Here is a 24,379-nt window from a genome sequence, read left to right on the forward strand (position 1 = left end):
CTAACTTTGATTATGAGTAATCAGACTATTAAAGAGAAACTGCAGATTGAAAGTTTCTCTTTACATGTATTTCAGAGACACTGCATGTATATGAATGGGGTTGTAAAAGTAAATGTACCAATAAGATCGCTTTCTCCTGAATTATTTTATTTTTTTCAGGTTTGATGGTCCACCATGTCAGCATGGGCCCCAAGATCAAGGGGTGTGCCCACCAGCTACCGGCCATCAAACTCGATGCCTCCATCCAGCCAATCACGCGCACCGTGCTAAGGGTGCGTCTGACCATCACGCCGGACTTCACCTGGAACGACCGGGTCCACGGCACCGGGTCCGAATCCTGGTGGATCTGGGTGGAGGACCCCGAGAACAACCACATCTACCATTCGGAGTACTTTCTCCTGCAGAAGAAACAGGTAATTTGGAAGTTCTTTTTTCTGCATTTTTTGGTCTCAACCAGGGAATATTCTTTGGCAGCCTCTATCGTGAATGCCAGCAATTACATATGGAATAGGATTAAAAAAGAAAAGATTTATAAAAAAAAAATTATAAGAAAATCCTTTTCTAGTGTAGGTCCTTGATTAAAGCCATGAAATGTCAGCTAATCATTGCACATTCTGAATTGGCAATGTGATGGAAACAATAAGATCAGTGTAAAGAAATCCAAATAGGCAACTTTTCATACTTTTTGTAATGATTTTATTAACAAGTTTTGGTGGAAAGTGTTTTTCAATCTTCCAGTTTACTGCAACAGATACTACCACTATGTGTGACTGTATATCCTCTAACTATCTTAGTGTAGAAGCGACATGTTTGAAATAATGAAATAATTAACATGTTTCTGTGGATTTATTTTGCTCACAAGTAAAGTGTTTGCTTTATGCATAACACTTTTTAGCAATATCTTGACTGGGCTACTTCAGACCAACATATACGGGGGGGGGGGGGGTTCAAATTGACCCCCCCCCAGATCTCCGCCGTTGATTCCGCAATGTTGTTCTCTCATTTTTATGCATACAGAATCAAGCAAATGTCAAGCAATGCCTCGCAAAAGCAGTTGCTACATTTTATGTATCTGACCTATTGTCGTTTTTTCATTCCTGGGTAACAGGTTTTAAGTGGAGAGGACCAATCTCTGGTGTTCACAATCCCAATCTTTGAGCCTTTACCGTCCCAGTACTACGTGAAGGCTGTATCGGATCGATGGCTCGGATCGGAGACCATCTGTCCAATCTCATTCCAGCATCTGATCCTACCCGAAAGACATCCACCGCACACGGGTGAGTTCATGATGGGAGTGGGAGGGAGGGAGGAGGGATCATGGTTTGGCACAAGGGGACCCTAAAGTTGCAACTTTCTGGATCGATGCCTGCTTTGAGGCAAAGATCCAACAAGGTGGATGTTTGCAAGGTTGACTGTACTGTTTTCTGATTTTTGTTGTTTTGCGTAGAATTGTTGGACCTTGTACCCCTCCCAAAGACGGCCCTCAAGAATGCACAATATCAGATGCTACAGAAATTTGACTACTTCAACCCTATCCAGGTAGGATGTCAAAATATTTGAACATGATGATGGTGATGAAGAGGATGAAGATGGTGATGGTGATGGTGATAATGATGATGATGATGAGGAGGAGAAGGGGGAAGAGGAGGAGGACAATGATGTTGATGCTAATGGTTATTTTGATATACATGTAGGTGATTATGATGGTGATGATGATCATCATATATTTGCTCAAATTTCTATGAGATATTTGGCAAACGCACCATTAGGAATATAGGAACAATATCAACATAATTTTGTGGAAATTTAATGAATTTAATGTTCAATATTAAGTTTAAGTTTTATGTCTGCAGACATGGGACCCCCTTTATACATCTAGTTCATTTTGTCCCTTTGTGTATCAACAGACGCAGATATTTCATACCCTATACCACACGGACCATAACGTGTTGCTGGGTGCCCCCACTGGCTCCGGGAAGACTGTAGCAGCTGAGATAGCCATGTTCAGAGTATTCAACGAACAACCAAAGACAAAGGTAAATATCATGGGACAATATATTTGTCTCAGCGTAGAAAATATGCATGTATGAGGGCGCCGGCGATTTTGCCCTCATGACGGCCCTAATGGCCTCTAAAGTTTCCCCAGAATGCATGCTTTATGGCAACCATTTTTTCTAGAGTCGCCCCAAGATCTGTCACAAACAATAGTCAAGATGATTTTGAAAAATTATTATCCTAACTATGGCGGAATAATGATATTTGCTTTTACTGCATAATTGCTCGCCCCTGAAATGGAAACAAATAGCCCCCCCCCTCCCCCAGATTCTGCACTTGCCCCAATTCATGTGGAAAAAAAGAAAAGCCCCTAAAAAATTATATCCTGATGCATCTGTTTTTTTTTTAACACTTCCATTTATCTGTCTTATAGAGCATTTCACAAAGTAAATCACCAGTAATTTTCACTGACAACTGTTATAAGCTACTAAAGTCCTTGCACCTGATTGGACGATAGCAAATTGATCATTGATTTTCACTGAGTATTTGCCCAATGAATCACTCCCCAGGTTGTATACATAGCGCCCCTGAAGGCTCTGGTACGAGAGAGAATCCAGGACTGGAAAGTCAGACTGGAGGAGAAACTGGGAAAGAGGTAAGTTCATCAATCATGACAGTTCTTCTGTGTTAGTAGAGGTAGTAGCACTAGTAATCTAGGTTTTAAATCTGGTTTAGTCCCCGACTGGGGGGAATCACCTTACACTTACATAGATTATCCTCACCCCCTCCCTCCACTTTAAAGGAGAACGAAACCTTTGGAACAAGATAGCTTGTGTGAAAACAGAAAAATCAAAGAAACAGATCAACGAAAGTTTGAGAAAAATTGGACAAATAATGAGAATTTGAATATGGCGATCACTAATGCTATGGAGATCCTCACATTGGCAATGTGACAAAGATGTGTGATGTCACCTGTGAACAACTCCCCCCATTACTTTAGTATATATTTCACTTAAATTGCCTCTTTTATCACATTTATCAGTACATGTGTAGATCATTGTTCCTTCTATAGGAGGGCATGTAATACAGATTTTTAAAGAATACATCATGGATAAAGAGTTTGTATCACTATAACAAAAAACAAAAAGACATTTTGGGGGTATTTTATAGTCCATCAAAGGGAAAGTTGTTCACATGTGACATCACACATCCTTGTCGCATTGCCAATGGGAGGATCTCCATAGCAGTAGTGATTGCAATATTCAAATGCTCATAACTTTCTCATTGTTTGTCCGATTTTTCTCAAACTTTCGTTGATCTGTTTCTTTGATTTTTCTGTTTCGACAAACGCCTACTTATTCCAAAGGTTCCATTCCCCTTTGATTGATTGATTGATTGATTGCATATATTCTTTTTCATTCAAAAATTCAACAAAAGTTACAATGTAAAGCAAGACACACAGATATAATATACAGAAATGAAAAAAGGGAACCCACTGGAGAGCAAAGCTTGTTAGTATGGGTTCCCTGCAATAAATAGTAAATTGAAGTATATCTTTCATCAATGAAATTCAAATCGTAAAGTTAAAAGGTTTGTACAATGAAAAAGAATACTAGTGGGGTCAAGCTTTTTCTGCCGACATCCTCCCTACAGTGCATCGTCCCTCAACCCATCCCTCCTCTCCACCACTTGCTTGTACCACATCTTCGGCGGTCGCCCCCTTCCCCTCCGACCAGCCACCTCAAACTTAAACGCCCTTCTCAAAAGAAGATAAATTCTAAGTAAGTTGAACAAGCAGACATTATGACAACACCTGAGAAACTAGTGGGACAGATGTATAAGTATTAAAGAAGTAGTAGTAGCTGCGGTTAATTTGGTCTTTGTCATAATGGTGGAAGTACCATAGTGTAGCGGTGTAACAATACATAACGAATAGGCATGAGTGCGATGGTGTGAGATTTCGCACAAGGTGAAAAAAGATGCTCTATTCAACGAAATGATAGTGGTGGAACAGAAGAAGTAGTCAATATTTGCATCAGAGTTTAAATTTCCATCTTTGAACAGGGTGGTGGAGCTTACGGGTGATGTGACGCCAGATGTCAATGCCATCGCCAGGGCAGACGTGATCGTGACGACCCCAGAGAAGTGGGATGGAGTGAGTCGTAGTTGGCAGAATAGGAACTATGTCAAGGCAGTCTCGCTGCTAGTCATTGATGAGATACATCTGCTTGGTAAGGAGTCGTGTGACTAATGATAATTGAAATCATATTGAATATTGAAATAATGTCATAGCAGTGGGGTCTTATATAGCGCTCATATCTGTCAGATATGGGCCTTGTTTCCTAAAGACTTGTTATAGTAACACACGCAGAATTTCTATAACAAATTTACCATCTGCCAATCAGACAGTAGGATTTCAGTAGCTTTTAACTGTTATCGCAATTTTTTTCTTATAACAAGATGATTTTCCTGTTTCGTTAACCAAGTCTCATTGATATCACTTAGTTAATTCCTTTTATCTTTGCTTGGTGAATATATAAAACAGGTGATGAGAGAGGGCCAGTTCTTGAAGTCATCGTTTCCAGGACGAACTTCATCTCGCACCATACCGAGCGGAAGGTGCGAGTGATAGGCCTGTCCACCGCCCTGGCTAATGCCAGAGACCTGGCCGATTGGTTGGGCATCAAGGAGGTAAGGGAACATTAGTCTCACTTTTGGGGAATGTGGGGGGGATGTTGCTTCGCAAAGACGGTTGTGATGATGATGGGAAGACGATGGAGGTGAGGGTGATGATTATGATGATGATGATAAAAATGCTGGTAGTGGTGGTGGTAATGACAATGATGATGATGGATGCTGACAATTATGACATTGATGGTGATGGTGATGATGATACTGAAGATGATGACGGTGTTGGTGGTGATAAAGATGACTGATGATAATGACGATGGTGATGATGGTGATGATGGAGGTGATGATGATGATGGTGATGGCGATGATGATGATGATGATAAACATTGATGGTGGATTATGGTGATGATGGTGATGGAAAAAGTGAAAAAATAAATGAATGCATTAAATTTCCAAGACAAACAACAAGGACATTGAGTCAAATCCAAAGAGCATATATTCTATAGTTTTTGAAGGCCTTGAATTTATGACCGCTCGGTTCTCCATGAAAAGTTTATTTGAAGGAAGGTTATTGTGCATTTTCATGGGGACTTTGACACTATTGGTAAATAAATCATCAGGGGGGGAGGAGATATTTATGATCAGCAGATGTTGTGTAATATTTTGTGAAGTTCCCTGGCCCGACAGTTGCCAGAGGTTAAGCAGGCTCGGCCAAAGATGTCTCTGTCACAGGGATTTCCAAATTTTCACAAAGTCTGGGGTCAGCAAATGATAATCCACTCCACATGAAAGGTGACAGCTATTTAATTTCAAATTTTGCCCTTCTATTGTTATATTATGTTTGTGTGATATACATGTATGCGCTTTGATATCCACTTTAATGACAGGTGGGGCTTTTCAACTTTCGTCCGTCTGTACGACCTGTTCCTCTTGAAGTCCATATCAGCGGCTTTCCAGGAAAACACTACTGCCCGCGTATGGCCACCATGAACAAACCAACATTCCAAGGTGAATATACGCAAGTTACTCTTATTTTAACACTCCTGAATGTTGCTTTCTCGCTCAAATGGCATGTTTTAAAGCTATACATTCCTGGGGTTCAAGAGGGCGCTGTTTGACATACCTACACCCTGCATGCTGCGCCAGCTGCCCATTGACGCCAACGTTAAACAACGCTTATGCAGGAGCCATGTTCTGAATGCCCGAACTCCTGACGAATCTCAGTTTGCGCATCCTTTGGAAGCTGTTCGAAAGACCCTGGCAAGTTGGCTCAGCCTCCTCCTACTGAGTGAAGTGATGTCAGCAGGTGTATCAATTGGCCAGCACCTATGTAGCCAAAATCAGTGCAGCATCTGTGTACTGTGCATGTGCTACATGACTGGCTGATGATTGACATCTGCATGCAAATTACATTGATGATCTTCCTAATAAAGATGGTGGTGAATACAGCAAGCAATAAAACTGTCCAATAGCATCCCCTTAAATCCCAGGAATGTATAGCCAGAAGAGTGCACCAAACTCTGAAGTGTAATCTCCTTCCCATAGGCCGATGGTCATGAGGATCGTCTTCATACCTGTACATATACCCTTTTATCAAACAGTCAGAAAAGTATGAATTTGGGCTCAAAGAACAGTGCATCATACGTCAGATCGAAAATTCCATTTTCCCTGAATATGTTGTTACAGAGGACTGATGAATACTATTTTCATATTACTCAAAAAAAAAAATTCTAATTAAACACAGATTCAATTAGAATCCTTGTGGATCTTCAGATCCATAGCTACATGTAGTCGTGGATCCATTGGATCTTTGACCTGGATCCTAGATCAACTTATCTAATCCAAATCCTTTCATTGATCCCACAGCCATCAAAGTGCATTCCCCGACCAAACCGACTCTGATCTTTGTATCCTCTCGGAGACAGACCAGGCTGACTGCACTAGATCTGATATCCTATCTAGCCGGAGACGACAATCCCAAGCAATGGATGCACATGGAAGAACGACAGGTAGAACGTTCGGAAAGTCTGGTTCAGAGTACCCAGTTTCCTGTGAAACAGAAAATGGGAAAAAATCACCTATTTCAGGGAAAAAACAGCATTAATGGAATTTTATGGAAAAACTCAATTTTTGTTGTCGGAAATTTGAAACATGAAAGTCAGCATCATATCTTATCTGGCAGTCAACACTTACAGCAGGCCTAGTCACATGTTTGGGATTGTGATGTCAAACATCATGATGTATTAAATAACGCGTTGTGGACATTAGGCCACGCTGCGATATTACCGGTTGCTACAGGGCTTCTGGTTTTAGCACTAACAATGTTTATGTGCTGCCAGTACTGATCTGTAGTTCTTGGTCCCATAGGGACAGTGATTTTCCGTTTCAAAAAATTGCCTTTTCCGTTTCAGAAAATCTCAAATTCCGTTTCAGCATGTCAGAAAACGGAAATTCCGTTTCCCCCATAGACTTTGTACACACGGAAAAGTGACGATTCCGTTTACACATTGAATAGCAAAATCACAACACTCGCACTGGTCAAAATTTATATCTGCTACTGTACCAACAACACAATAGAATCCGTTCTAATCGGATCTATGCGGGTGCATAAAAAGTTTTTCCAACCCCATTTAGCATGCATACATTCTCACCTTTCACATTATTAGCATTATTTCACGGTGAAATGATATTTCATCGATAATTTTGGGGTTTTTTGGACATCGTTATCATCAGTCAACGGCTTTTGCCAATCCGCCATCTTGGATTTTAAGACCACGATATCGTGCTGTTACATCTTCAAACGTAGAGGGCAGCAACACACGACCGTGCAGTGAACGATATGTGTGTGCATATCCATGTGAAGCCCAACCCGGCGCCGGCAGGGTACGGGTACGGTGCCAGTGCGGGGTACAATCAAGTGTGCTGATGTCGAGTGCAGTCACGATGTGTGAATTGTCATGAAAGTAGCGAAGTGAGATCGTGTTTTCTGGGGTTTTGTGGCCATTTAATATTCTCATTTTGTTGTGATTTTGGAGTAATTTCTGTTGCTATTCTGTGTATTTTGAGGGAAAATACGTTTTCCGTGATTTTCCGTTTGAAATGACACTTTCCGTTTCAAAACACCCTTTCCGTGAATTCCGTCCGTTTTCCGCGATCGCGAAAAATCACTGTCCCTAGTCCCATCTTACAAAGAGTTGCGATTGATCCGATTAATCACAACTATGGACGGCCAGCAACGTCAACATCTAGAATGCAAATTTGTTTAAAATATTTTCTAGATATGTATATTCATACATTCATTGTTTTCTTGAAAATTCACTGTGCTTCTCTTTGTTTAGAATGGACATTGTTCAAATCTCCCGTAGAATAAATTATGACACTGATGGATTTCCATAGTTACGATTGATTGGATCAATCGTAACTCTTTGTAAGACGGGGCCCTGATCTGTGGTAACCAGACAAACAGAGTCAACTTTGCTTCATTGTTGTTATTTCCAGATGGATCACATTATAGAGTCGGTGAAGGATAGTAATCTACGCTTGACATTGTCCTTTGGTATCGGAATGCATCATGCCGGATTACATGAGAGAGATAGGAAAACGGTGGAGGAACTCTTCTGTAACCAGAGGATACAGGTGAGAGGATGAGCAGTGATGAAGATGACGATGATGATGATGACAATGGTTGTGGTGATAATTATGATGATGATGGTGATGAAGATGACGATGATGATGATGGCAATGGTTGTGGTGATAATTATGATGATGATGGTGATGATGATTATGAAAATGACGTTGACGGTGATGATGATGAGGATAGTGGTTGCGATGATGACGGTGGTGGTGGTGGTGGTGAAGATGGTGATGCTGATGGTGGTTGTGATGATTATGATGATGACATACATGTAGATGGTGATGATGATGATGGTGGTGATGACGATGATGGTAGTGATGATGATGAATGTGGTTGTGGTGATGAAGATGATGGTGATGGTGGTGATGACTATGATGATAATATTGATGATTATGATGGTGATGATATTGATGATGATTATAATGAAGATAATGATGATGATGATAATGACGGTAGTGATGGTGGTGGCAGAGCCGGAAGCAGTGATGATGATAGTAATAATGATGAGGATGACTGTAGTGGTATGTACATGTAGTGTAACATACAACATGAAAACATGTAACATAATACAATTTTGGTTTTGATATTCTCTCTAAAACATCCTGCAGGTTTTGATAGCAACTAGCACCCTAGCCTGGGGAGTCAATTTTCCTGCCCATCTGGTAGTAATCAAAGGCACAGAGTACTTTGATGGCAAGACAAAGAGATATGCTGACTTTCCAATCACAGGTATGTAGCATTTTCAATACTACATGGTCTTTCGTGCACTATTTTACTTCATATTTTATAATCCAAAGGCATATAAAGGGTTCCTTTAGTATACATTTGCAGTTCACAAAAAGTCCACTGTATGTGAGCTTGCATTGTTATAGACATCTTACATGAAGTTGGATTTTATGTGCAAGATGAACCCGCACTGATGCACAGAATGTTTTCATCCCGGGATAGCTTTGAAGCTGCTGAAAGGGATTACTCTTCAAGGTTCAAGGAGACTTCCTTGAGCAAGAGATTTACCCACATTCTGCTGCACTCAACCCAGGTGAGATGAATGGGTACCCGGTAGGAAGAAATTCCTTGAATGCTTGAGCGCCTAGGCAGTCCAGCTGAAGCGGGGATAATGATCATAGCGCGGCCTGCTGGGAGAACACTTTTCGAAACTGAAGTGGGTACCCTCGGTAAATAGATAGGCCAGTATTATTATTATTTCTATTATTATAAGTAAAAAATAAGCGAGCAGCGCGGTCTTAATGATTAACAGAAACATCTAAGATTATTATCTTGAATTTTTTGTCCTCTGTAGATGTTCTTCAGATGATGGGACGAGCAGGGCGCCCTCAGTATGACGACCAAGGAACAGCCGTCATCTTGGTGCACGATATCAAGAAGCACTTCTACAAGAAGTTTCTTTACGAGCCTTTCCCCGTAGAGTCTAAGTAAGTCTAATGCTTTACCTTCACCTCCCCCCCTTACTCCCCAGACCGAAGGGGAAGGGAAGATGCATAGAATATGCTGGAAAAATGTTATTATCTCATCTGGAGGTGGAAGTGTGGTGTAGTGGTCCCTGTAGAAAGTTAAGGGAATCTGTCCAAATTCATTTTTAGACCTACACCGCAACTGGCATATATGTTTAGTTCCATTCGGCGGTCCGTTTCATAAAGGACTCGCAACTGTTGTAACTTTGCCATAATGGCAACTACCATGGTATCAGGGCTCAGCAGCCAATCAGAATCAAGGTTACCATGGCATTTGCCATAATGACAAAGTTACAAGAGTTGCAAGTCCTTTATGAAACGGGCCCCAGGTCTTTTGATACGTGTGCAGTAGTGGCATTTTTTTATAAGTTTTATTTTTTGTATTTCTTTACCCAGTCTCTTGGAGGTACTGCCTGAGCATCTGAATGCAGAGATCGTAGCAGGAACGGTGACCTCCAAACAGGATGCGATGGACTACATCACGTGGACTTACTTCTTCAGAAGGCTCGTCATGAACCCAAGGTATCCAGACAATCGGCGTAGGAAATACACGAGGGCGGCGGGCTAATTCGCCCACATGACAGCCCAAATCGCCCCTAACATTCCCCCAAGATGCATGCTTTGTGGTGACCATCCATTCCAGAGTCGCCCAAAGATCTGTTACAAACAATATACAAGATACTAAATAGGTTCATTATTGCGGATTGAAATAATCGCTAGAGGGTATTCATTTGTCTCGCAATCTACTATGGTCAACAAGGAAATTCGTGATCACTCTCGCAAAAAGTGTTCACTGGCTTTCTAGGAAATTCGTGATCACTCTCGCAAAAAGTGTTCACTGGCTTACAAGTTCACGAGCTTTCGAGTGCCGCTGCAACTCTTTATCAAGTGACGAAAATTATCTGAAAACGTACTCTATTTATACTAATCTCCAGGACCGTACGCACGAACGCGAGAACAATAGGTGGGCATTGATCCGTTGCGTCGGTATGCGGTGCGGCCGGTAATCCGTATATGCAAATAAGCCGGGGGTATATGCAAATACGCCGTGGGTCGGCAATATGCAAATTAGACAAAATTGGCGGGCTCGCTAGTTTCCCGTGGGCGGGGGCTGACTAGCTGAGCGGTCCCTCGTTCGGGGCCGGGAACGATCGGGTCGGCGTGCACTGCCAGGTAAGGGGGTATTGTGCTGTCGGATGGTTCGCATCCAGAAGTCGGGGATGTCGATCCCGCTGTCTCTGTTGAAGTTGTTAGGACAAAGACGTATACTAATAGCCTCCTTAATCCTGCGTGTATACCAATGTCTCTCTTTGGCAATGCAATGTACACCCTCCCAATCTGGGTGGTGTTGCTTCTCCCAAGCATGTTCTGCCACCGCGGATGTGTCATTTCGCTGTAACCGAACATCGCGCTTGTGTTCAGAAATGCGTTCAACTATCGGTCGGGCTGTTTCTCCGATGTAAGACCCGTCACTAGTTTATATATACAAGATTATTCAGAGAATCAGTATTCTAACTATGGCAGCTGAGTGATATTAGCATTGTTGCCCCTAAAAAGTAGCCCTTAAAATGAATGATATACATGTAACCCCCCAAAATTTGCAGTCGCCCCAATGTGGAAAAAAAAATTGCCGCTAAAAAATGAATATTATTTCCTACCTGCAAACAATTCGTTTTGGTTCTGTGCAGTACAAGATTCCCTTCCATGTTGGCCCGGTTGTTACAATGTGTTCAGTGTAAATACAAAGACTCCCCTGTCTCATTTCTATATTGTGCGCTGGGAATTTTTCATTTGGTTGGTATTTGCAAATCTCTCCTTTTTGAGTTGTTATGTCAAGTGTTGTTTGTTTTATTGATGTTTTTGTTTTGGTTATGATTTTGTTTATGTTTATTGTAGTATGAGGAGGGATAGCATTATTATTATTCATTAAAAATTGTTTTATCACCACCACCACCACCATCATCATCATTATCATCATCATCATCATAACTATCATCATCATTATTGCCATTACGATTATCTTACTAATTGTTTCTCCTGTTTATTTTTGTTGCCATAGTTACTATGAACTGGAGGACACTTCTCATGAAGGCATCAATAAGTTCTTATCTGGGCTGGTGGAGAAATCTCTCTTGGATCTTGCCTACTCCTACTGTATAGAGATTGGGGATGTGAGTATATATATAGTTGGGCTTAAAAGCTTGTGAACTCCACCACAAAATGCACTCCTTCGAGCTGAGTGTTGAATGTAGACAACTGACTCTATAATGTTTTGCAAGCCCAGAGAAACAAATTGAATGTAATATTTTATCACCTGACTTCACAATTAAATATATATAAAACCTGGCAGAACTTAAGCACTTTAAATATGTTTATTTTCTGGTGTGGTTCACTAACTCCTCAGTGCGACTGTACATATTAGCCATTCACAGGAATGGGACATACATGTTGATAAGTATAATAAATATACTTGCTTTTATAGGGCTTATTACTTTACTTTATCAGAACCTTCAAATCGCTTTACAGTAATGCAGCATAATTATGTTGGCTTTAGCAGGGCAGCTCTTATTGTGCTCAGGTACCCCTTTTTTTACCTCACCTTGGTCGAGTACAGCTGAATATGGACTAAATTCTTGCTCAGGGAAACCGACACCTGGAGTGAGATTGAACTTGTGATCTTGTGATCCTCTTAATTACGAGATCAGAATCAGAACCCCTACACTATTGCCATGTTACTCATTAAAAAATGCAATTCTGTAAGCATACATGTGTATCCACTCTGAGGGGTACTCAAGATATTAAAGGTCAAGTCCACCCCAGAGAAATGTTGATTTGAATAAATAGAGAAAATTCAAACTAGCAAAACGCTAAAATTTTTATAATAATTGGATGTAAAATAAGAAAGTTATGACACTTGGATGACATCATCAGTCTCCTCATTTGCTAGCACACCAGGATGTGCATAAAACTGTTTTGTGAAATTAAGCAAAATTTTTAAGTGTCATAACTTTCTTATTTAGATCCGATTTTGATGAAATTTTCAGTGTTATGCTTGTTGGATTTTTCTCTTATTGTTCAAATCAACTTTTAGTTGGGGTGGACTTGTCCTTTGATATATAAAAACCTGGCAGAATTTAAGTACTTTAAATATGTTTATTTTCTGGTGGGGTTCACTAACTTCTCAGTACAACTGTAATTAGCCATTCACAGGAATGGGAAATACACGTTGATAAGTATAATAATTATACTTGCTTTTATAGGGCTTATTACTTTACTAGAACCCTCTAATTGCCCTACAGTAATGCAGCTTAATTACTTTGGCTTTAGTGGAGCAGCTCTTATTGTGCTCAGGTACCCCTTTTTTACCTCACCTTGGTCGAGTACAGCTAAATGTGGACTGAATTCCAGCTCAGGGAAACTGACGCCTGGAGTGAGATTGAACTCGTGATCCTCTTCTTAATTACGAGATCAGAATCAGAACCCCTACACTATTGCCATGTTACTCATAAAAAATGCAATTCTGTAATCATGTGTATCCACTCTGAGGAGTACTCAAGACATTAAAGGTCAAGTCCACCCCAGAGAAATGTTGATTTGAATAAATAGAGAAAATTTAAACTAGCAAAACGCTGAAAATTTCAAAAAAATTGGATGTTAAATAAGAAAGTTATGACACTTTAAAGTTTTGCTTATTTTTCACAAAACAGTGATATGCACATCTCAAATGAGAAAGTCGATGTCCCTCACTCACTATTTCTTTTTGTTTTTTATTGTTTGAATTAAGCAATATTTCATTTTTTATAGATTTGACAATAAGGACCAGCTTGACTGAATCATATAGTATTAAACAATGCTCATTCCACATGTTCAGGGAGGAATTAATCGTTGTTTCACTTGACAATGAGGAGAAAAATAGAATATTCCTATTTCGTATAATGAAATACAAAAGAATTAGTGAATGGATGACGTCATCAGTCTCCTCATTTGCTAGCCCACCAGGATGTGCATATAACTGTTTTGTGAAATTAAGCAAAATTTTGTGTCATAACTGAAATTTTCAGTGTTATGCTTGTTGGATTTGTCTCTTTTTATTCAAATCAACTTTTTCTTGGGGTGGACTATTATCACCCTGGATGCTGCTGGCAAGGGTCCCAATTCATAATGATTTGTTACAGCGCAATTTCTATATCAAGTTCACTTACAGCCAGTCGAATCAAATGATGCCACTAGCTTAAAACTGTTAATGGAATTATGTTATTATAACATCAATCTTTATGAAATGGGCCCAAGCTTTTTAGGTGTTTATTGAAGCATATATGAAGGAATGAATGTTCCTGCCAGCTACCCGTTTACTACACCTGGGTAGAGTGCATATTGTGGGTACATTTCTTGCTGAAGGAAATGAAGCCACGGTTGGGATTTGAACTCATGACCTTCTGATTGAAAGGCCAATGTGTTGACTGTAATGGCCACCGCACACCTTACGACTGTTCGCGATCCAATTTTGGAACGAATCGCATTTTGCTCATTTTCTGAAAATGTGAATGGAACGTATCAATTTTTTTAGGTTAAAATTAATTGAAAGAATACTAATATAACCATTTTGAAAGATTGCAAGCCTTTATTTTGGAGTAAAGGCAAAATTGGTTTCAAATCGTAGCCAATCGTACAACTGCTACATGTATGACGTCATTACGACTACATGTAGGTGTTAAATTTGCTTTTATTCCAAAGATGATAGCATAGTCACAGATTTGATCATAGGTATTCGTACAATGACTTCGAACATTACACAGTAAGATATTCCATGTCTCAGTATTAGCATCAAATTCTACTAGGTTTTATTTCAAAATCGGGTCGCAGACCAATCGTAAGGTGTGCGGTCGTCTTAAGACCACAACACTCCTATTTCCCCTTTGTCTTTCTCTCTCTCTCTTTCTCCTCCAGGACAATCGTTCCCTTGAGCCCCAGACGTTGGGCAGGATTTCATCCTACTACTACCTCCACCATAGGACTGTCCGTATGTTCCAAGACAGCCTGGGACCAGAATGTTCCTTACCTGACCTGCTCACAATACTATCAGTAAGTATATTGCAATCAATTTCCATACAAGGCAATCTTTCTATAGGATTGATCTAAAGTTAATCATGTGATAAAATGTAGTTTTGCCGTCAAGCATCACTCATGGTAATGGAACTTTGCATTTGTTTCGCTGATCACTTCAGCCGATTGGATCATAACGCATTATGATCGGTTTTGAGTATGCGCAAAGTGAAAGTGCATTGCCACTCAGTTTTTTTTCTTGTTTATCTTTTTCCATCACACGTACTGTAGTGATGGTTGCTCATTACATATGCATGATAGCAATGAAATTTATGCGAAATAAAAGTGCATTGTACTGCGTTGGTTTTGTTGTGATGGTAAAATTCCTTTGTGACATTACAATTTCTTTGCTCAAGCAAGGTCTAAAAGCTCTGGCGCACTTTAAATATGTGCATACAGGAGCGGTAAAACAAGCATCAACTAAATTAATTTTTCCTAATAGATGTACATGTAGGAAAGTATAAATCTTGGTTTCTTCCTTTATAGTGGTTCCTGATGTGGAAAATATAAAGCATATGGGCTATTCCACGGTTACCCATGTTACATTTGGAGACACTTTGACTCATACTTGGAGCTGTAACTCCATTATTATTGATAGGAACTAAACATCTCTTTATCACAACAAAGTACGCAGTCTGACTATCCTTTGTATACAAACAAAACTTGGGAAATTTCATTATGCTCCTGGCAAATCTTTGAAATGTGTAGGTTACTCATGTTACATGATTTGGACATGCATAAAATGAAAAGTGGACATAAGTGAAAAATGTCCTCATACAAGGCTTTTATGAAAGTTCATTATATCCATTTCAAAGAAGTATATTAGGGAGACAAATTTGTATATAATAAAAAAAATATAGAACACATGGTTTTTACTAGGGGTGCAGATAAAGTGGTTACTCACGTTATGGTTCGGATGGGCTATACAGTACAAAGACACATTGAGCTCATGTCCACCAACCTATGGAATTGCCCATATAGTCTCCTCTTGTTTTCAGATGATGAGGCAAACTATCACTTCCTCGGAGAACTGGATGCGCAGGCTATCTTTCCTCAGCTTCTGGTCAATTGCTCTTGCTTATTAAAATTTCTCTGCAGATACGGGGCTTTGATAAGTGATTCTACATTTCCGTAAAAAATATGGATGCTTTTCCAAAGGTTTTGCAGAAGTGACTGGGCACCATTTATGGACAAACTGGGCTAGTTGGTCCTCATAGAAGTCTACTTTAGGGAAAATTGTTCTGTGATGTGATTTACAGTGACTTGGGATTAATTGGAAGATCTGCTGATCATTCAATAGATGAGAGGAAATAAAGGAAAGGAAGGAATAAGACATAACAATTATTTAAACTATTGATGAGTTTAATGTAAAAAGGAGTTTCAATAATTCCTGCACATGCTACATAAAAAATTCTCTATTTTGGCCTATTTTTAATTGTAGGATGCCCACGAGTATGAAGGTCTTCCTGTGAGGCACAATGAGGATTCACTCAACAGGTATAATATCATTGCTTCATTATAGCTTGCAAAATAAGTCAATATTTTTTTAATTGATATAGCCTAAATTTGTTTTTCCCCTTGATCACGTACCAACACTACATGTATAATGTAACTCTTCGGACTCGAAGTCAGCTTGAAGAAGACGGAAGTCCTCCATCAACCTGCACCCCGGGAAGAGTACCGCCTTCCTCACATCACTATTGGCGAGACTGTGTTGAAGAGCGTTCACCAGTTTACCTACCTGGGATGTACAATTACTTCAGACGCCAAGATTGACAGGGAAGTAGACAACAGACTGGCCAAAGCTAACAGTGCCTTCGGCAGACTGTACAAGCGGGTCTGGAGAAATAAGCATCTGAAAAGGGGCACCAAGATCAGCGTATACAGAGCTGTTGTCCTCACCACCCTACTGTACGGTTCTGAGTCGTGGGTAACTTACCGCCACCACATGCAACTCCTGGAGCGTTTCCATCAGCGCTGTCTCCGGATCATCCTCAACATTCACTGGACCGACTATGTCACAAATGTTGAGGTCCTTGAACAGGCGGAGATCCCCAGTATCGAGGCCATGCTGCTGAAGACTCAGCTCCGTTGGGCAGGACACATCTCAAGAATGGAAGACCATCGCCTGCCCAAGATAGCCCTGTACGGCGAACTTTCTACTGGCAATCGTGACAGAGGGGCTCCAAAGAAACGCTTCAAGGACAACCTGAAGAAGTCCCTCGGTACATGCCATATCGATCATTGCCAGTGGTCTACTCTGGCTGCTGACCGTGCTAGCTGGCGACATATAGTCCATCAGGCTGCCTCTTCTTTCGAGGAATCCCGAAAAGATCACCTGAGGGAGAAACGTCGCCGCAGAAAGAATCGCGAAGCCTCAGCAGCCACACCAAACGTGACTTTTGACTGCGGCCGCTGTGGCCGGGCCTGTCTATCACGTATTGGCCTTGTGAGTCACATGCGTGCCTGCAGTCGACGTGGACTGCCTTTATAAATCTTCGTTCGCGAAGCAAGCCAAGCCAAGAGATATATACCTGTGCAATATCTGATTATACTCTTATCTTACCTTATTCATAGGTGTGACTGTTCTTAATTGATTATATTCTGTAGATTTGCAAGTATCTATTCATTTCATCTATGTTCCGTAAACTTTGTATGTGTCAGTCTCCTGACTGTTTTACAATGTCTTTAATGCAATAAACCGAATTGAATTGAATATTGACTACTGAATTTTGATGTAGATTATCATTCTTATTGGTAACAAACATGTTTATTGTGAAGGCTTTTACCTTCTTGCAATTTATGGTACAAAACATATGGGGCATCTGCTTTTTTGTGACGTCACAAATCAAAAACTTTGAATTCCAATAACTTTCTCAATCTTTGTTTTATTTACCTCAAACCTTTACCAATGTTTATATCTTTTTCTGTTCCTTTTTTTTTTTTGGGGGGGGAATAAAGTTTTCATCAGTGTAAACATCGAATCCCAAGCACCGGGAAGAATGGGATTTATCAGTAGAACTATATTGAAAGAAAACAGATTTGTTATCAACTTGAAAGAATGACGCTGTTTTCAGTGCATGGTGTTGAGTAGACTATGGTCGACTAATCTTTTTGGATTTATGCAAAGGAATGCCATCAAAATAAGGCGCAAGTCGCGCATATTTATTATGAGGTTCACATGTCAACCAACATCTCTCCTGTTTCTTTCTCCCTTTGACGTACAGCAATCTGGCAGAAGGTCTTCCTTTGGAGGTCAACCGGCATTCCTTCGATAGTCCTCACACCAAGACACACCTCCTGCTCCAGGCCCACATGTCAAGAGCTCAGCTGCCATGCAGTGATTACTTCACTGATACCAAGTCGGTCCTGGACCAAGCCATTAGGGTGCTTCAGGTACAATATCAGGGTGGATTGTCCGGCGTGAATTTGGTGACGGTGTGATGATGATTGTGGTAGTAGTGGTTTCATTGTTCCCATTCGGCGATTACTTCTCTGATACCAAGTCGGTCCTTGACCAAGCCATTAGGGTGCTTCAGGTACAGTATCAGGGTGGATTGTCAAGTGTGAATGTGGTGATGATAATTGTGGTAGAAGCGGTTTTAGTGCTCCCATGCAGTGATTACGACACTGATACCAAGTCGGTCCTGGACCAAGCCATTAGGGTGCTTCAGGTACAATATCAGGGTGGATTGTCCGGCGTGAATGTGGTGACGGTGTGATGATGATTGTGGTAGTAGTGGTTTCATTGTTCCCATCCGGTGATTACTTCTCTGATACCAAGTCGGTCCTTGACCAAGCCATGAGGGTGCTTCAGGTACAGTATCAGAATGGATTGTCCAGTGTGACTGTGCTGATGATGATCGTGGTAGAAGTGGTTTCAGTGCCCCCATGCAATGATTACGACACTGATACCAAGTCCGTCCTGGACCCTTGAGGAAAACCGGGTGGGTGTACAAAAATGTTGATTGTTTATGATTGTTTATAAAATCATGACCCTTTTGCTCTCTTCCTTAGGCGATGATTGATGTGGTGTCCTTCAACGGTTGGTTGGTGACGGCCCTTCAGACCATGCATCTCGTACAGAGTATCATCCAGGCAAGGTGGTTCGATGATTCCCCTCTTCTCACCTTACCTCACATAGAGCAGTCACATCTACCACTCTTTAGGTAAAGTGAACATTCCGGGAGGGGGAGGGGGAAGTGTGTGTGATGCATTTACATGTAGGTTGTCAAAAACGCCCAAACTCAGTAAAAAGGGGTGTGCATTTTTTCGAAATTGAGTCATTGTATTTGATGTACATGTACAGTAGTTGACTGTAACAATTACGAATTGTGAAAGTTCTTGTGGACCATGAAAATCTGTTTGATTTACAAGAAATGTGACTTGTAAGAAATGAATGACATATATTTTGCGTAATGAGGGAGATTTTGACAAAAGTGGAAGTGTGATTAAAAGGTGGTTGGTGTACAAGTGCCAGTGCATCTGAACCCTCTGGTAATGTGTTATATACCACAAGCACCAAGGAACTTAAAGGGATGGTCCAGGCTGAAGATATTTTTATCTCAATAAATTGAGTAAAATTCACAGAGCAAAATGCTGAAAATCTTTGACCAAAATCAGATAACAATAACAAAGTTATTGAATTTTAAAGATTTGCATTATTCTGGTGAAACAGTTCTAGGCATGTCTTTATGAATATTCATTAGGTGGGCTGATGATGTCATATCCCAACGTGTTCTTTTGTATTTTATTATATGAAATGACATGTAGGTATATTCAAAAATTTTCTACCAAGAACTGGGGATGTGACATCATTAGCCCACCTAATGAATATTCATGACGATGTGCATATAACCGTTTTTACAAATATAAACTTTAAAATTCAATAAAGTTGTTATTTGTTATCCGATTTTGGTGAAATTTTCAGCATTTTGCTTTGTGAATTTTACTCTATTTAATTAGATATAAATATTTTCAGCCCGGACCATCAATTTAAGTCCCTAGGGCCCTGCTACATAAAGCCTTGCAATTGATCAAATAGTTGATGAATACAAGTGAGTGCACGCAATTGTCATTGCAATCAGTTGGAAAGTTGTGTGAAAAAATTGAATGTATGATCAATCAATCAGCTTTGATAGCATTGCTCAATTTTTATGACAAGTTCGCTATCAGCCAATCAAATCAAATGATTTCTGGAGCTTAAACCGTTATTGTTCATTTCTTATTAAAACAAGTTTCATGAAATAGCCCCCAGGTCTGTTTGATTGACTTAAGCAATTATTTATCTCGTGGTGGTTGATTTTTTTTCAATGTTGACTCACTACTAAGTAATCCCTCTCCTCATTTATTTCTACATCGCACAGGACGAGGGCAGGTTTGATTGAAGGCCTTCCAGAGTTGATGGATACCTGTTCCAACAAACAGTCCCTCAGGTCGATGCTCAAGAATAAGTTCAACGATCGTCAGATTGATGAGGTATTAATGGATAACCTTTTATTCAAGTTGACCAGTATCCAAGTGTAGAAAAGCAACCAAAGATGATTTGTGTAGAGTCCATGTCATTCTGTAACTGGATGATGTTTTTCATATATTGAAATATATTGAGGATTTGATTTGATTATATTCATTGATTTCTGTTTTACAGTTGTACCTACATGTAATATAATGAGCATAATATAAAGTAAATAAAAATACATATATATATTACAAGACATGTACATGTAATATCATAAATTATACATTTGATAAAGACAATTCAGAAATGAAACTAACCCAGATGATTTGTTTATTTTAGGGTGAAATGGAGGGGCTTGATTAATTAACAGATTAATCTAAGCCACAGGAATTACTTATCAGGAGACTTTTAGATCACATTTATGTGCTCTTGTCAACTGTTTAAAATGCTGAATAGAAGGATGATAATAATTGTTGTTTTCATAATTTTTTTAAATTTTTTGTATCCAGATATGGACAACAGTTCAGAAGCTTCCTGTGATAGAGCTTGGTCTATCAATGAATGGATGGTGGGTGGATGGGGGCCAACAGGAAAGCAAACACCTACCAACGACGTTTATACGTAAGTCGATTACATAAATCTGTTCGAAAGTTACAAGCGACTTTATGAAACACTGGTGATCCGTTCTTGACGTGAATTATCTTCACCAAATTTTCTCGTTAAACTTTGTGAATGGGCAGATTAAACCTCGTATCTCGAAATTGAAATGTCTTGATGACGGCTCAGAATACGCTTGATTTTAGAGTTGAAACATGGTTAGCAACCTTCTTTTGCCTTGAAAGAGTTCTTCACAGGTATCAGGAGACTGTTTTCAGACAATACGGATTGCCACCATTGCTATATATTTAAAATACAGCCTTTTCTAAGCTGCCCTCAAAATATTTTTATATTGAGATACAAGATTTCATCACCCCAGCCACGATTAGTGTGAATTAACCTCCCAAGAAAGGGTCACCAGTCGTTAATAAAGTCACTCGTAAATTACAAACAGCTTCATAATGAGACACCCACCTGGCTTCTAATCATAAGACCATTGTGTAAGACTGTACCCCTTCCCATCCCTGCAATTATTCTATGTCAGATGGTCCAGACTGGGATACCAGAATATTCCACGAGTTTAGGGCCAAAATTGGACAAAACGTAGATGAGAACATGACACTATTTTTCTCAAAGTTACGTGAAGCTGTTGATATATTTTTTCTTATCTCTGTATTTTTTCAGATGGTCGGGCAAGAGATAGTGACTTCATCCAGTGCCATGCTGATCAACAGTATGTCCTGCAGGTGGAACTCAGGAGACCCAATAGAGGAAAGGTAAATCTTTTGTTCTTTTGCCCCTTCCATCTTCTATCCAGATGGGCATGTTGTTATCTAGTGGTTATATCTACCCATTATACAAAAGGGGTTATTGGGGTTAGGATGATGATGATTATGGTGAAGAAGGTGATGGCGATTGGATGATGGTGACGATGGTTATGATTTGGACGGTGGTGATAATGATGATCATTGTGATGATGGAGGTGGTGATGTTGATAATGATATTGGTAGTGATTTTGATGATGGCAATGATGATGATGGTGATGATGATGATAAAGGTGATTATGATGGTGGTGATGAAGGTGATTGTACAGTAGTGATGATGGTTATGATTTGGACGGTGGTGATAATGATGATTGTGATGATGGAGGTGGTGGTGATGATGTTGATGATGACGATAATGGTGATGATAATGATGATAATGGTGATGATGATGATATTGGTGATTTTGATGATGATCATTGTAATGATGATTGTGATGATGATGATGGTGATGATGATGGTTACAGTGTTGGTGACTCGACATTTGCTGCTGTGACAATTGCGCTGGGCTGTATTATGCAAAAGATGCAAGGTTAGGGTTGCTATAGGGTTTTACGTATAGGTTTAGGGTAGGGTGTAGTGTTGAATCCAGGGTTGAAGTTAGTCATTGAATTAGTTGGTGGAATTTATGGCCAAGCAGTTGTCACCGGAGCAAATGTCATGGAACTGTGATGATGGTGGTGTTGATGATGATAATAATAGTAATAATAGGCATTTATATAGCGCCATCTACATGTATCTCGAAATATTCCTTTATGAGGCGTGTTGTTATTATTATTACCCCGGCTTTAGCTCGAGCTGCCTTTCAGCGCTCACGCATTCAAGGAATTAATCCTGCCGGGTACCCATTCACCTCACCTGGGTTGAGTGCAGCACAGTGTGGATAAATTTCTTGCTAAAGGAAATTATGCCATGGCTGGGATTCGAACCCACGACCCTCTGTTTCAAAGTCAGAAGACTTGTCCACTGGGCTCCACAATGCTCATGATGATGTGGTGATGATTATGGTATGATGGTGATGATGATTTACAAAACACTTTCTTGTGTGACCAATACAACAATCGTCTGAAAACCTTCCTCTATTATAAATCTCATATTATGCCGTAAATAGCCCTTTGTATCCCCTTGATCTGGAAAAGGTGCTATTGAGATCCAGTGCTGATTATTCTTATTATTCCTAACCATTCAGGATAGCAAAGCCCATTCCCCACGATTCCCCAAGCCCAAGGATGAGGGTTGGTGGTTGGTCTTGGGAGACGTTGATAACAAGGATCTACTAGCCATGAAGCGGTTAGGGTTTGTCCGAGGACGATCGGTGGTTCAACTCTCCTTCTACACACCAGAGAGATTAGGTAAGAGTTCTGGGTTCCGTCTTATAAAGAGTTGCGATTAATCCGATCAATCGAAACTATGGAAATCCAGCAACGTCACCATCTAAAATGCATGTTTGTTCAAAATATTTTCTAGAAATGACGTATATTCATACGTTCACTGTTTTCTTGACAATTCAGTATGCCTCTATTTGTTTTCAAAGGACATTGAGCAAATTTCCTATAGAAAAAAATTATGACATTGATGGATTTCCATATACTTGAGATAGATCGGATCAATCGTAACTCTGTGTACATGTAAGACGGGCCCTGTCTTACAAAGAGCTGCGATTGATCCGATCAATTTCATCTATATCATAAATCGATCAATGTCATATTTTGTTTTACAGGAAATTTGCACAATGTCCTTTGTAAACAAAGAGAAGCATGCTGAATTTCAAGAAAACAATGAAAAAACTAGATTTTAATTCGTCATGCGGACGAATTAGGTGGTCTGTCCTTATTCTCGCCATCATGATCACTATTACCATGTTCAAGCAGATCAATATGATCTTCATGATGACAACGGAATGTTCATTATGGATGGAATACTTGTGAAAGACGGGAGATGATAAAGCACTGTGAAAAGGGTCTCTTTGATATATGAAAATACATGTGATATGAAAAAAGTAATTATAATCTGTTTAATCTTTCATACCTTTTAAATACCAAAAAGGATCATGTACGAGGTGGTAAAAAGAAAGAAAAAAAAAAAAAAATCATGTTGTTCACCCCAGGACTCGAACCTGCGCCCCGAGAACGCAAGTCAAGTGCGTTATCCATTGAGCCACGATATTCCCCATAGAGATTACACGTAAGCAAATTTGAGAATTGCAAATCCAATTTTGCAAGCGAAAAACGGGCATGATCCCGGCATCTGATAAAAAAATAGAGGGCACACTTCTGAAAGCTGAGAATCTCAGCTACAATATATTCAAAGCTCAGAGATAACTGATAAAAGAAAATGGAGATATAGCTCACGAAATAGAGGAATATAGAATCTAGTTTTGAGAAAAAGTCATGTCCCATAGAGATTACACGTAAAATGAGGAAAAATGACATGCCTCTTTTCATCGCAATTTTACACCATGATGCGTTTTTCAAAATGAAAATTCATGATAACTGACGAGAAAGAGTACATTCTAAACTACAACATATCGAAATCTGGGCGAAAAATGATCAATATTCACGGAGTTATGATCAAATTTGCATAAATTTGATGACGTCATTTTTGAAAAAATGAAATTTTCAGTTTAGGCGCAATTTTGATGACGTCATGATCAAATTGAGGGACAATG

General features: G+C 39.8%; 1 protein-coding gene across 1 annotated transcript in view; it reads left to right on the forward strand.

Moving 5' to 3' along the window:
• The window catches only part of LOC129258764 (activating signal cointegrator 1 complex subunit 3-like), a 61,938-nt gene that overhangs the window by 34,035 nt on the left and 3,524 nt on the right, over positions 1 to 24,379 (forward strand). The window contains exons 20-41 of the mRNA XM_064098749.1: positions 160 to 413; positions 1,109 to 1,277; positions 1,448 to 1,539; positions 1,908 to 2,036; positions 2,565 to 2,650; positions 4,060 to 4,226; positions 4,541 to 4,686; positions 5,514 to 5,634; positions 6,493 to 6,635; positions 8,125 to 8,262; positions 8,869 to 8,989; positions 9,561 to 9,693; positions 10,129 to 10,254; positions 11,792 to 11,903; positions 14,680 to 14,814; positions 16,277 to 16,332; positions 18,063 to 18,231; positions 18,853 to 19,004; positions 20,202 to 20,313; positions 20,803 to 20,914; positions 21,575 to 21,666; positions 22,901 to 23,063. Coding sequence (XP_063954819.1) covers positions 160 to 413; positions 1,109 to 1,277; positions 1,448 to 1,539; positions 1,908 to 2,036; positions 2,565 to 2,650; positions 4,060 to 4,226; positions 4,541 to 4,686; positions 5,514 to 5,634; positions 6,493 to 6,635; positions 8,125 to 8,262; positions 8,869 to 8,989; positions 9,561 to 9,693; positions 10,129 to 10,254; positions 11,792 to 11,903; positions 14,680 to 14,814; positions 16,277 to 16,332; positions 18,063 to 18,231; positions 18,853 to 19,004; positions 20,202 to 20,313; positions 20,803 to 20,914; positions 21,575 to 21,666; positions 22,901 to 23,063 — 2,928 coding nt within the window. The remainder of the gene's footprint in view (positions 1 to 159; positions 414 to 1,108; positions 1,278 to 1,447; positions 1,540 to 1,907; positions 2,037 to 2,564; positions 2,651 to 4,059; positions 4,227 to 4,540; positions 4,687 to 5,513; positions 5,635 to 6,492; positions 6,636 to 8,124; positions 8,263 to 8,868; positions 8,990 to 9,560; positions 9,694 to 10,128; positions 10,255 to 11,791; positions 11,904 to 14,679; positions 14,815 to 16,276; positions 16,333 to 18,062; positions 18,232 to 18,852; positions 19,005 to 20,201; positions 20,314 to 20,802; positions 20,915 to 21,574; positions 21,667 to 22,900; positions 23,064 to 24,379) is intronic.

This window comes from Lytechinus pictus, chromosome 4 (genome assembly GCF_037042905.1).
Source record: "Lytechinus pictus isolate F3 Inbred chromosome 4, Lp3.0, whole genome shotgun sequence".
Lineage (NCBI taxonomy): Eukaryota > Metazoa > Echinodermata > Echinoidea > Temnopleuroida > Toxopneustidae > Lytechinus > Lytechinus pictus.